Raw genomic sequence first — 13,650 nt, 5'->3', positions numbered from 1 at the left:
GAAGGGAATATTTAAAAAAAAAAAAATCCCTTCTCTCTCTTCTTCAACCTCAGGTCCTCTATCAAGCACAAAGGAATGAATATTCTTTTGTGTTTCAATTTTGTTAGCCAATTTCAATGCTTGCCAGAACAGAAAGGCAGGGTAAAAATCAAGTAAATAAGTGAATACATAACATTAACTTTCAAATTAGAGTAAAAAATAAAAATACAGAGAGCCTTTTATCCATTAGAAGATCCCACTAGCAGAAAAAGAATGGAGATATTTTTCATAAATTCTTTTGTCGTTCTATAGTACTCTGCCTTCCTCTGAACTACCCATCATAGATTTGATATTGAAGGGGTGGGTACAAAGTATAGAAGAGGAAATTAGTGTAAAAATTGTCTTCCTTCTTCCATTGTAGGTACATGAGAGCAGAAAAAGAGTGAGATATATCCAGTTAAATATGGGTAATTAGCTGGTTTCACTTAAAAGCCAACATTTCTAATGTAGAAATTAAAGGACATTTTAATGTGGATTAATAAAAATAAACTAATGCTAAATCCTGTTCAAAAGAAGAAATAATGTGGAGTCCTTGGTGCTGTCTGAGCTTGGTTGTTTGCTAGCAGATGTTTCATTACGTGACTAGGTAACATCATCAGTGCTAGTGGGTGTAGGGTTTGCTCCCTGTTTATATACTATTGTGCTGTTTGGTTGTTCATCTGGTGTTGTGTATTGTGCTGTTTCATTGTTCATCTGTTTGATTGTTCATCATCAGTACCAGGTGAACCATCAAACAGCACAATACACCCTAATCAAGGAACTATTAACTCAGGCAATCAACCAAGCAGCAAACAACAGCCCAATTAAAGAACTCCCAAGGAGAGAACAACACCCCTACCAACACAAGCAGGGCAAGCCACAGTATATAAACTGAGAGCAAGGTCCACTCCCTCTTTGCACTGAAGATGTTGCCTACTCGCAATGAAACATCTGCAAGAAAACAACAAGGCCCAGAGAGCACCAAGGACTCCACAATTCAACCCTGAGCTACAAATATTTGCTTCAAGTGTTACCCTTTTCACAGCTTTTGTTGGTTGTGCTGTAATGAGTTGAGTGGTCAGGCACTTTTTGACAAAGTTGCATGGGTACCCATTTTGTTGGAAGATGCTGTATAGGCAGTCTGTTTCCTTTTTCTGGTGTTCTGGATTGCTGCAGTGCATTTGTACTCATCTGAATAATCTTACACAGCTCCTCTTGTGGGAGGTTGGGTTGTTACTTTGGTAATGGAGCACTTGATTAGTGTGGGTTGTTTTTCGATAGACCTGCATTTCTAATTTGCCATCATTTCCTCCATTGATGAGGATATCCAGAAAGGGTAGTGTGTTGTGAATTTTATTCCTTTGAAGACGTTATTGATTGTTTCATGTGTCTTCTCTAGTTGTTCCTTTTTTACTGTGATGAAGGTGTTGTCTACATACCAGATCTATACTTTTGGTTGTATGTGTGGAAGTGCTATAGTTTCTAGACCAGGGTTTCTCAACCAGGGTTCCATGGAACCCTAGGGATCCGTGAGAGGTCACTAGGGGTTCCCTGAGAGATCACGATTTATTTTAAAAAATATTTCGAATTCGGGCAACTTCACATTAAAGAGGTAAGTTTTATTCTTTATTTTTAATTTAAGAATGCTGTTAATGCATATATACAGGCCTACACATGAAACAAATATATAATTTTGTAACTTCTGGCCTGAATGTGCAGGGGTTCCCCAAGGCCTGAAAAATATTTCAAGGGTTCCTCCAGGGTCAGAAGGTTGAGAAAGGCTGTTCAAGACACTGCATTACAGTCTCTGCTATGAGTCCTGAGAGTGGTGATCTCATGGGTGTTCCTCTGACTGGTTGGTATATTTGTCCATCAAAATGAAGGGTGGTAGTGAGGCAGAGGTTTATGAGGTTCAACATTCTGTGTATTTCGATCTTAGTGTATTTGGCTAGGTTGGGTGTGTTGTGTAGAACTGCTGCCATGGAGTCTTTCTCTAGTTCTGGATCTATGGATGTAAAGATTGCTGTGACATCAAATGAAACCATAAGTTGATCTTCTTCTATTTTTAGGTCATTGATTTTCTGGAGGCACCGTAGTGGGGAGTTAATAGAATATCCACTCCCCTCTGTGAGGTGTCCAAGCTTTTTTGTAAGTTCTTTGGCTATGTTGTACTGTATGTTGGGGTCCCTGGTAATAATACAATTGGATGAAGAGGTATGCCAAGCTTGTGTATTTGGGGGCATCCACTGAAGTGTGTGAGGATGGGTCCATAGCTTCCATTAACTCCCCACTAAAGTAATTATTATAGGTAATATTTGACTGTGAAGCTAGTCTCTACCACAGGTAGTGAAACAAGATTTTAATTAAAAGTCTCACATGTTTCAATCTTTTTCTGAAGTTTTGTAGTTATCCCCACAGGACAGTGTATCAAGATATGTTACTAACCTTGGTACACAAGTCATAGAATCATATGCTTCTCTTGTTTCTTGTTCATTTTCCTTTGCAACTATATATGGCATAGTGGTACATCTGTACCCACACTAACCAAGAGTTAAGGATTTGAATAGCTGAAGTTTTGGATGATGTTGGAATATATTTCAGGACTGCAGACTTTTGTACACACTGGACTTGGGTGGTTTTCATAGATAAATAAATTACACATAGCACATTTAGAATGTAACTTGTTTTGAAAGATGTTCCCTGTGCTGCTTGGATCTATCTTTCATAGTAATAGGAACAAATGATGCAATTTATGAAATAGAGCATAGAATGACAAACTTTTGTCAAATTAAATTTACTTTTAGATAGGGTACTTATAAAGTATGAATACGGGACAAATATTTCCCAGCTTTTAGATTACATGTTTCCCAAACAAAGAATATCACACAATTAGGAAAGAAAAACTGTTTTTTCTTCACAGGTTCTAAGTTCTTGGTATTATTAAATTTACCTTTGTTGAAGTAAAAAAAGAAATTGAAGCAGCCATGTTGGTCCATTACAATAAATAATGTTATGATTATGTTATAAACAATTGTTTGAATGGATAGATTTCTTTGATTTGACGTACTAAGTGGAACTTGCAAATACCATATCCTCAAGTAGGTATATTTCGTAAGGTATCTTGAACAGCAAAAAGGCAACAGCGATATGGGGAGATATGCCCAATTAAATGCAAAATTCCAGAGGTTAGCCAGAAGAGATAAGGAATTATTTTTAAACAAGCAATGCGCAGAAGTGGAAGAAGACAGTAGAATAGGAAGGACAAGAGACCTCTTCCAGAAAATTAGAAACATCGGAGGTAAATTCCAGGCCAAAATGGGTATGATCAAAAACAAAGATGGCAAGGACCTAACAGAAGAAGAAGAGATCAAGAAAAGGTGGCAAGAATATACAGAAGACCTGTATAGGAAGGATAACAATATTGGGGATAGCTTTGATGGTGTGGTCAGTGAGCTAGAGCTAGACATCCTGAAGAGTGAGGTTGAATGGGCCTTAAGAAGCATCGCATTAACAAGGCAGCAGGAGACGACGGCATCCCAGCTGAACTGTTCAAAATCTTGCAAGATGATGCTGTCAAGGTAATGCATGGTATATGCCAGCAAATTTGGAAAACACAAGAATGGCCATCAGACTGGAAAAAATCAACTTATATCCCCATACCAAAAAAGGGGTACACTAAAGAATGTTCAAACTATCGAACAGTGGCACTCATTTCACATGCCAGTAAGGTAATGCTCAAGATCCTGCAAGGGAGACTTCAGCAATTCATGGAGCGAGAATTGCCAGATGTACAAGCTGGGTTTAGAAAAGGCAGAGGAACTAGGGACCAAATTGCCAATATCCGCTGGATAATGGAAAAAGCCAGGGAGTTTCAGAAAAACATCTACTTCTGTTTTATTGACTATTCTAAAGCCTTTGACTGTGTGGACCATAACAAATTGTGGCAAGTTCTTAGTGGTATGGGGATGCCAAGTCATCTTGTCTGCCTCCTGAAGAATCTGTATAACGACCAAGTAGCAACAGTAAGAACAGACCACGGAACAACGGACTGGTTTAAGATTGGGAAAGGAGTATGGCAGGGCTGTATCCTCTCACCCTACCTATTCAACTTGTATGCAGAGCACATCATGCGACAAGCTGGGCTTGAGGAATCCAAGGCTGGAGTTAAAATCGCTGGAAGAAACATTAACAATCTCAGATATGCAGATGATACCACTCTGATGGCTGAAAGCGAAGAGGAACTGAGGAGCCTTATGATGAAGGTGAAAGAAGAAAGTGCAAAAGCTGGCTTGCAGCTAAACCTCAAAAGAACCAAGATTATGGCACCCAGCTTGATTGATAACTGGCAAATAGAGGGAGAAAATGTAGAAGCAATGAAAGACTTTGTATTTCTAGGTGCGAAGATTACTGCAGATGCTGACTGCAGTCAGGAAATCAGAAGACGCTTAATCCTTGAGAGAACAGCAATGACAAATCTCGATAAAATAGTTAAGAGCAGAGACATCACGCTGACAACAAAGGTCCGCATAGTTAAAGCAATGGTGTTCCCTGTAGTAACATATGGCTGTGAGAGCCATAAGGAAGGCTGAGCGAAGGAAGATAGATGCTTTTGAACTGTGGTGTTGGAGGAAAATTCTGAGAGTGCCTTGGACTGCAAGAAGATCAAACCAGTCCATCCTCCAGGAAATAAAGCCAGACTGCTCGCTTGAGGAAACGATATTAAAGGCAAAACTGAAATACTTTGGCCACATAATGAGAAGACAGGATACCCTGGAGAAGGTGCTGATGCTAGGGAGAGTGGAAGGCAAAAGGAAGAGGGGCCGACCAAGGGCAAGATGGATAGATGATATTCTAGAGGTGACGGACTCGTCCCTGGGGGAGCTGGGGGTATTGACTGACAGGAAGCTCTGGCGTGGGCTGGTCCATGAAGTCACGAAGAGTTGGAAGCGACTAAACGAATAAACAACACAACAATCTTGAACATCAAATTTAACAGGGTACTGTTTGTTCAGTAGGTAATACTAGACTCCTTAGCTAATGAGGAGTTACAAGAAAGAAGATAATATAGATGGTAAGAAGAAGATAAGATTAAATAAGGCTTAGTACAAAAACTAATACATATTGGTCATGTCGGGTTAGAAGCAGTATTTTTAAAGTGTACAAAATATTGGTATGAGGTTACTGAATTGAATAAAAAGTATCATATGTGGTATATGAATTTTTTAAAGAGCATTATGCCTCTTCAATCTGAATGCCTAAGTTGGTAAACAAAAATTACTACAAAATACTTACCAGAATAAAATCAGAACAATTCAGTGGTGAAATTGATCGTTGGTTTAGCATTTCATTGTTGGTTGTAAGTTTCCAAAATTCTGTATTTACCCCAAGACTTGTATTAAAACACCTTACTTAATTCTGTGTACTTCTTGCTTCTTTGATCTTACCCAGCTATGTGGAGCTTGATAGTTAATTTTTGTCCTGAAAACTATAAGAGAAACTTCTAACCTGCATTTATTTATTTATTTATTTATTTTTATTTATAAATTTATTCACCACCCATCTCTCCCCAACAGGGGGACTCTGGGCGGCTTACAATAAAACAAGATTAAAATATGAAACCGTTACAATTAAAATACAATAAAAATATAAATATAATAAAATCTGCATGGCAAAGAGATCTTAATCAGACCTTCAGTGTGGTAGGTCCCTCCAGATCACCTCATGGCACTAGCCATCCCCAGGTGTAATTATTTGCCCTCCCATTCCAAGCCTGTCTACAAAACCAGGTCTTTAATCTTTTGCGGAAGTCCAGGAACAAGGGGGCTTTTCTCACCTCTGGGGGAAGGATGTTCCAAAGGGCGGGAGCTACAGCAGAGAAGGCACACTTCCGAGACCCCGCTAGATGGAATTCTTTTACAGATGGGGCCCGTAACATGCCCTCCCTGCATGACCAGATGGGGCGGGTCGATGTAATAGGGATGAGTCGATCCCTCAGATATCCTGGTCCCATGCCATGTAGGACTTTAACGGTGATAACCAACACTTTGAATTGGACCCGGAAGCAAACTGGGACCCAGTGCAGCTCACGCAACAGAGGTGTTATGTGTGCAAATCTTGGAGCACCCAAGATTGTCCGCACGGCCGCATTCTGGACCAGCTGTAGCTTCCGGATATTTTTCAAGGGTAGCCCCACGTAGAGCGCATTACAGTAATCTATATGGGAGATAACCAGGGCATGAGTGACTGTTCGGAGGGCCTCTCGGAATTTATGGTGAAATCGTTAAGGCAGTCTCTTTGAGTGATTTGAAATGCTTTTTCCCAAGTTTCTTGACAGCTACCAATGGACTCACCTTCTACCTCTTGATAGTTTATGTCAACTTTCCATTTTCCCAGCCTCTCCACAGTCTCTCATATCTAGTATGACTCTGTGCATGCTGCTATAATGTTATGTTTTTATGACTATACTGGCCTACCTTGTCTGGGCTTGGAAGCTAAGCAGGATGTGACCTGGTTAGTACTTAGATGAGAGACCCATCAGGAAATGCCAGAGCTGTAGACTAGGCAGGGAAGTTGAAAAAAAAGTTGCAGAACAAGGCAGTGACAAACCACTTCTGTATTGTTGCCATGAAAACAACATGGACAGGTCTACTCAGTCACCAGGAGTCAAATTTGACTCAGGTAACTTTACTTTTTATGAATCAAAAAGATACACAGTTTAACAACCTGGAACAAAGCAATAGCAATCAATTTTGTCTTTTTGTCCAGAAAACATATGTGGACGTATCCATGCAGCTAACAGGGTTTGAGCTGAACTCGAAGGAAACTTGATTTTACTGGCAACAGGTAATTTATCTCTTACTACTGTACTCTCCTGTTTCTGAACTTAAAGGATGGGAACTTAATTTGATAGGAGTCAGTAAATAATACATGAACAATCTTCTTTTTGTGACTGGAACTATTTTCACTATGAAATTAAAGTGTCTTTTATAAGAAGTGAAAACAGTTCCAGTCACATCTCTTATCATAGTGAAAATAATTTCAACCTTCAAATTTATCATGTATTCCATTATTTTAACCACAAGTGTTAACTTATACAACCGTGTCTGATTTCATCTTTGAAAGGCAAACATTTAGGTATTTCTACTTAATTTTCCCCAATTTCAAAAAGGACATGGAAGTTATATCATAGAAGATCTGGAGCTTAAGGTTTACAAAGTGCATCTCAGATGGGTAATTTATTTAATTGCTTAATGTAAGAAGCGGCAAGACAATTTTACTAATGATAATGTAGGCCTTTCTTTGTTTAGACATCTTGTTAAATACCAGGTTCTCAGTTAGTGTTTGGGTTTGGCTAATCACGACATTCTAGCTTTCACATATACAAATCTGTAGATATCTGTTTTAAGCAATTTTTTTGAAATAGCTATATTTTTCAAGAAGGCGCTATTTTATTTACAAAATGTGATAGCTTTATTTCACAGCTATGAAATACTACCTATCCAAAATGGTGGAAAGCTATAATGTGGTTTACTCTGTACTGCAGTCTTAGTAAAGCTTGGTAATTAAGATATATTACTTTTAACATCTCCATTGTTTTGTTTTGTTTTATTTTAGAGCTGAGAGTTATTTGGGCAAAGTGGAAATAAAGTTCATTGTAAGAAAGCTCTAATGGATGATAGGGAATCTCCTACAAATGATCTTCAGTTAAATTTACAAGATGTACTTCATACTGACATGCATGAAGAAAGGGTCAAAACTTGCTTGGCTTCTTCTCCAGATGAAAATGAAAATCAGTGTAATAGTAGGAAGCATAATACCCTGAAAAGCTCTCACAGCACAATGGGAAGGGTTGAGCAGGACAGCATTAATAACAACGAGGACAGTGGAGACTATACATCCTGCTTCCAAGAAGATGAAAGTGATAAGCCACGTAAAAGTTTGAAATCAGATATGCCACAGAAGCTTGATTCTGAAAAAAAGAATTCGAGAAAAACAAAAAGCCCCAGCAGGAAAGGCAAGTAGTTTCCTAAATATACACATGTTGATGGTATAGCTTTGCTCAGTTTCCTTGAACTGATCTATTTTATATTTAATCTGGCTTAGGTACATCTTACTATACTTGGCAAAAATGCACCAAGCACTCTATCTTTCTGCCTAAACCCAAAATGCAGGCTTGAGTAAAGCAGCAACAATTCCAACTGTTTCCTAGAACCTAACTTCACAAACCAGGTTTGCAGCTCATCCTCCTGTCTCCCAAGGTCATTCCCACATACCATTACAAGCTGCCACCAAATTCAATACTCATTATACATTCTCCTCTTCTTCTAGCCATCCATTAGGTCCCACTCTCACTCAGGCCAGCAGATATCTAAAACCTAATTACTATCAGGGCAAAGGCATGCAAAGCTATCCATCTCTCACCAGGAGAAGCAGCTACTTCCCCCCACCCACCCACACCCAATCCATCTTTATCAATAGAACCACCATGTCCATGATCTTACCATTCTCATTCACTAGTCCCAAGCCCATAGAATAAAAAGGCAGGTCCTCTTGTGGATAAGCAGTAGGTTAAAGAACACAATACAGACATTTCTCACAAAGTATGAAATCAGTTGGGTCCCCCGGGGTTCTGTCCTAGGATCGGTGCTTTTTGACACATTTATAAATTACCTGGAATTGGACATGACTAGTGGAATAGTCAAGTTTGCTGAAGACACTAAATTGTTCAGAAAGGTAAAACAATAAGGGACTGTGAAGAGTTCCAAAGGGATTTCTGCACATTAGGGGATTGGGCGTCAAAATGGCAAACGTCATTCAGCATGAGCAAGTATAAAGTGATGTATGCTGATGCTAAAAATCCTAACTGCTCATACAAACTAATGGGACCAGAGCTAACAGTGACTGATGGGGAAAGGGATCTTGGAGTAATGGTAAACAGTTCAATGAAGGTGTCGACACAGTGTGTACCCACTGTAAAAAAGGTCAACAGCATGTTAGTGATGATAATATTGAAAATAGAGATGCGAATATCATAATACCTTATGTACTGTAAATCAGTAATGCGACTGCATCTGAAATATTTTGTGCAGTGTTGGTCACCACACCTCAAAAAGGATATAGTAGAACCAAAGAAGGTTCAAGGTAGAGCAACTAAGATGATCAAGGGGCTAGAACAGCTTCCCTATGAGGAGAAGTTGTAACATTTGGTGCTTTTTAGTCTAGAAAGGCAAACAAGAGGGGGCTTGATTGAGGTATACCAAATTATGCATGGTGTGGATAAACTGTACAAGGAGAGCCAGTTTGGTGTAGTAGTTAAGGTACTGGCCTAGAAACCAGGAGACTGTGAGTTCCCTTAGGCACAAAAGCCAGCTGGGTGACTTTATATTATTTGGGTAATCTACAATTAGATTCACAAAGTCTGGTGAAAACTTAATAATTCAAGTCCTAACCAAGGACCTGAGAATTACTAAGGTAGCGTCTGAGGATATAAGCAGCTCCAAGCAGGGTTTTTTGGGGGAGGGGGGTATAATTGGGGTGTTCTGGTTGGATAAATTAAAAATTTCCAAATATCTATTATTATTATTATTATTATTATTATTATTATTATTATTATTATTAAATTTGTAATTAACTAGACAACCCATGACCCAACGGGTCATCGTTTCAGAGATATTTCCTTACCAGATTCCTCAATGCCTTCAACAATGGCAGAGCTTCTAATGTACTGGAAAAGTTCTTACAAATTCTGGGAGAGAAGTACCTGCCTTGAAAGTAGCCCATATTGAACTGTATAACACAGTCAAACATCAGGAGCTGACCACAGGAAATGTTTTATGACTTTTTGTATTATGTCATAAAATATTTTATGATAATGTTTATGTTGTAAAATGTTTTATAAAATTTGCCAAATTTCTATTCCATGGGAGTCATGGATCCCAGATTTTGGACACATTCTGTAAGTTAGCCCATTTGAGGTACCTTGGTTCAAAAATTGTTGGCCTATGACCCACCGTTTTGCCCAGTTAAAGGTTACAAAGTATCAAATAGACACAAAAGTTTCAGATTGCTGAAGGCCATCTGCTATGAGACTAGTGGGCTTTCCTGTGCTGTTTCAGTAGTATATAGATAAATTTATTATTATTATTATTATTATTATTATTATTATTATTATTATTTTCCCCTTCCCAAAATACTAGAAGCAGAGGTTACCCAATGAAAGTGAGTCTCGAAAGAATCAGGACAGATAAAAGGAAACATTTTACACAATGTGTAATTACATTTTGGAATTTGCTATCTTGCGATGTGGTCCTGTTATCAAAAAGGGTTGGACCAATTCATGGGCGACATGGGAATCAGTGGGTATTAACCTTGCTGAAGACCATCTGCTGTGAGACTAGTGGGCTTCCCTGTGCAGTTGGTTGGCCACTTGGAGAACAGACTGCTGGCCTAGGTGGGCCAGGAGTCCAATCCAACAGGGCACTGCTTAGTTCGTATGTTCTAAACAGGGTGCTTGAAACTCATTCAAAGCTTTTAAAGTATTTTGAACTTATACAACATATATTTTATTGTTGCATTTAGTATTTCAATTTGAATTGTATTTAAACTTGTATAATACAATTACATAATGGGGGCTTTTCTGCCCCATGCCCTTGGAATTAGTGCATGAACTGCATTGGAAGGAGACTTGCCAAACCCTGCAGGAGGCAATGAGAAAGGAAGATTTCATTTCCCACTGTGACTTTCTGTGCCATATCTAGGCTGTTCCTGACAAACTTTGACCATCCAGAATAATTTTTCAGGGGTTAAGAGGAGAAGAAAGTTTCTTTCTGTCAGCAGATCTATGTTTGTATCAAATTTGATATAATCCGGGGTACTGTATATTTTTGAGACATTTCATTTTTCTTAAAAGAAAAAGCAATTATTTCTTTTGACATTTCTGCAGCCAAACAAGAGAAAGCTGACATTACAGCAGTATCTTATGCACAAGGGGCAGATGGAAACAAGACAAATTCAAACCATCCCCTGAAAGAACCAGCTCAAACTCTGCAATTCCTCTTCTCTCTTCTTCAAGGGGAATTTAAGCAAATGGATTCAAGTGTACTGCCCCTGTTCTTGCATCAGGTAGTAAGAATGCATTGCTTACATTTTTTTTAATATTGTTGATGCTGATATTGCTTTGCCGCATTAATTTCAAAATATGTAAGTAAAGTCTCTGTGTGTAATTTTAAAAAATTGTCTCATTAGAATGTGAGTCCATTGCTCAGTAGCAGAATGTTTGTTACATACTGAAGTTTCCAGTTTCATTCCCCATCACCTCTGTTAACAGAATCAAGTGGCAGATGTCAGCTCTACTTGAACCCTAAAGAATTACTACAGTTCCTAAGAGATCAGGTATAGGTCAGCTGCTCCTAGGCACCTTCATTTGTGATCACCAGGCTTCCTGCCCTGCTTCCTCTTTTAAAAAAGTTTTTTAATTAAAATAATAATGAAAGCTGGCATGCTGCAAGAGCTGAAACTCTCGTATAATATTTATTTATGGAAATGTGGCTGAGCTGCGCAAAGATCCCACAGAGATGACAGAACATCCTGAGGGACTAGTTCAAATTCTGATAAATGGATATTTTGTAACTATGTCAGTTATGGTGGCTTTTTTGTGAATGAGCCCTTTATACAATCTCAGTGGTCCAAATATGCCTGCAGCTCAAAATGATACCCCTATAGCAGAGTGCACTGAATTAAAGGAAACAGCACTTGGTTAGGTGGATGGGTATTGTATAAGGGAGAGCAGTTTGAACTGATCTCTAAATATAAGCATAAATGGCATCATACACATGGCTTCTCAATTCCAGAATACCTCTTATGAATGTCCTTATCAACTACATCTGGCATCTGTATTGATTTTTTTTAATGTGCCAGACATCCTGAAGAGTGAGGTTGAATGGGCCTTAAGAAGCATTGCTAATAACAAGGCAGCAGGAGACGACAGCATCCCAGCTGAACTGTTCAAAATCTTGCAAGATGATGCTGTCAAGGTAATGCATGCTATATGCCAGCAAATTTGGAAAACACAAGAATGGCCATCAGACTGGAAAAAATCAACTTATATCCCCATACCAAAAAAGGGAAACACTAAAGAATGTTCAAACTATCGAACAGTGGCACTCATTTCACATGCCAGTAAGGTAATGCTCAAGATCCTGCAAGGGAGACTTCAGCAATTCATGGAGCGAGAATTGCCAGATGTACAAGCTGGGTTTAGAAAAGGCAGAGGAACTAGGGACCAAATTGCCAATATCCGCTGGATAATGGAAAAAGCCAGGGAGTTTCAGAAAAACATCTACTTCTGTTTTATTGACTATTCTAAAGCCTTTGACTGTGTGGACCATAACAAATTGTGGCAAGTTCTTAGTGGTATGGGGATACCAAGTCATCTTGTCTGCCTCCTGAAGAATCTGTATAACGACGAAGTAGCAATAGTAAGAACAGACCACGGAACAACGGACTGGTTTAAGATTGGGAAAGGAGTATGGCAGGGCTGTATCCTCTCACCCTACCTATTCAACTTGTACTCAGAACACATCATGCGACAAGCTGGGCTTGAGGAATCCAAGGCTGGAGTTTAAATTGCTGGAAGAAACATTAACAATCTCAGATATGCAGATGATACCACTCTGATGGCTGAAAGCGAAGAGGAACTGAGGAGCCTTATGAAGGTGAACGAAGGAAGTGCAAAAGTTGGCTTGCAGCTAAACCTCAAAAAAACCAAGATTATGGCAACCAGCTTGATTGATAACTGGCAAATAGAGGGAGAAAATGTAGAAGCAGTGAAAGACTTTGTATTTCTAGGTGCGAAGATTACTGCAGATGCTGACTGCAGTCAGGAAATCAGAAGACGCTTAATCCTTGGGAGAATAGCAATGACAAATCTCAATAAAATAGTTAAGAGCAGAGACATCACACTGACAACAAAGGTCTGCATAGTTAAAGCAATGGTGTTCCCCGTAGTAACATATGGCTGCGAGAGCTGGACCATAAGGAAGACTGAGAGAAGGAAGATAGATGCTTTTGAACTGTGGTGTTGGAGGAAAATTCTGAGAGTGCCTTGGACTGCAAGAAGATCAAACCAGTCCATCCTCCAGGAAATAAAGCCAGACTGCTCGCTTGAGGAAACGATATTAAAGGCAAAACTGAAATACTTTGGCCACATAATGAGAAGACAGGATACCCTGGAGAAGGTGCTGATGCTAGGGAGAGTGGAAGGCAAAAGGAAGAGGGGCCGACCAAGGGCAAGGTGGATGGATGATATTCTAGAGGTGACGGACTCGTCCCTGGGGGAGCTGGGGGTGTTGACGACCGACAGGAAGCTCTGGCGTGGGCTGGTCCATGAAGTCACGAAGAGTCAGAAGCAACTAAACCAATAAACAACAAAGTCAGATATTTTAATAGTTTTTCAAGCCAGTTCCTGTATAATTTTATTTTATTTTAAGATTAACAACTTAAACTGAGAGCCAGTTTGGTTTAGTGGTTAAGGCTCTAGGCTAGAAACCAGGAGACTGAGAGTTCTAGTCCTGCCTTAGGCCTGAAAACCGGCTGGGTGACCTTGGACCAGTCACTCTCTCTCAGCCCAACTCG

At 39.3% G+C, this 13,650-nt stretch overlaps 1 protein-coding gene across 5 annotated transcripts in view; it reads left to right on the top strand.

The window, feature by feature from the left end:
* Positions 1–13,650, top strand: part of CNST (consortin, connexin sorting protein) — a 56,506-nt gene that overhangs the window by 12,014 nt on the left and 30,842 nt on the right. For 4 of the 5 annotated variants that reach the window (XM_063306092.1, XM_063306098.1, XM_063306084.1 and 1 more), the window contains exons 3-4: positions 6,784–6,861; positions 10,961–11,139. In XM_063306092.1, coding sequence (XP_063162162.1) covers positions 11,104–11,139 — 36 coding nt within the window. In that variant the 5' untranslated portion in view covers positions 6,784–6,861; positions 10,961–11,103. Of the gene's footprint in view, positions 1–6,783; positions 6,862–7,632; positions 8,032–10,947; positions 11,140–13,650 lie in introns of all 5 variants that reach the window. The other variant, XM_063306099.1, reaches the window with a different exon arrangement.

This window comes from Candoia aspera, chromosome 1 (assembly GCF_035149785.1).
Source record: "Candoia aspera isolate rCanAsp1 chromosome 1, rCanAsp1.hap2, whole genome shotgun sequence".
Lineage (NCBI taxonomy): Eukaryota > Metazoa > Chordata > Lepidosauria > Squamata > Boidae > Candoia > Candoia aspera.
This window is presented reverse-complemented; position numbering and strand designations above follow the sequence as displayed.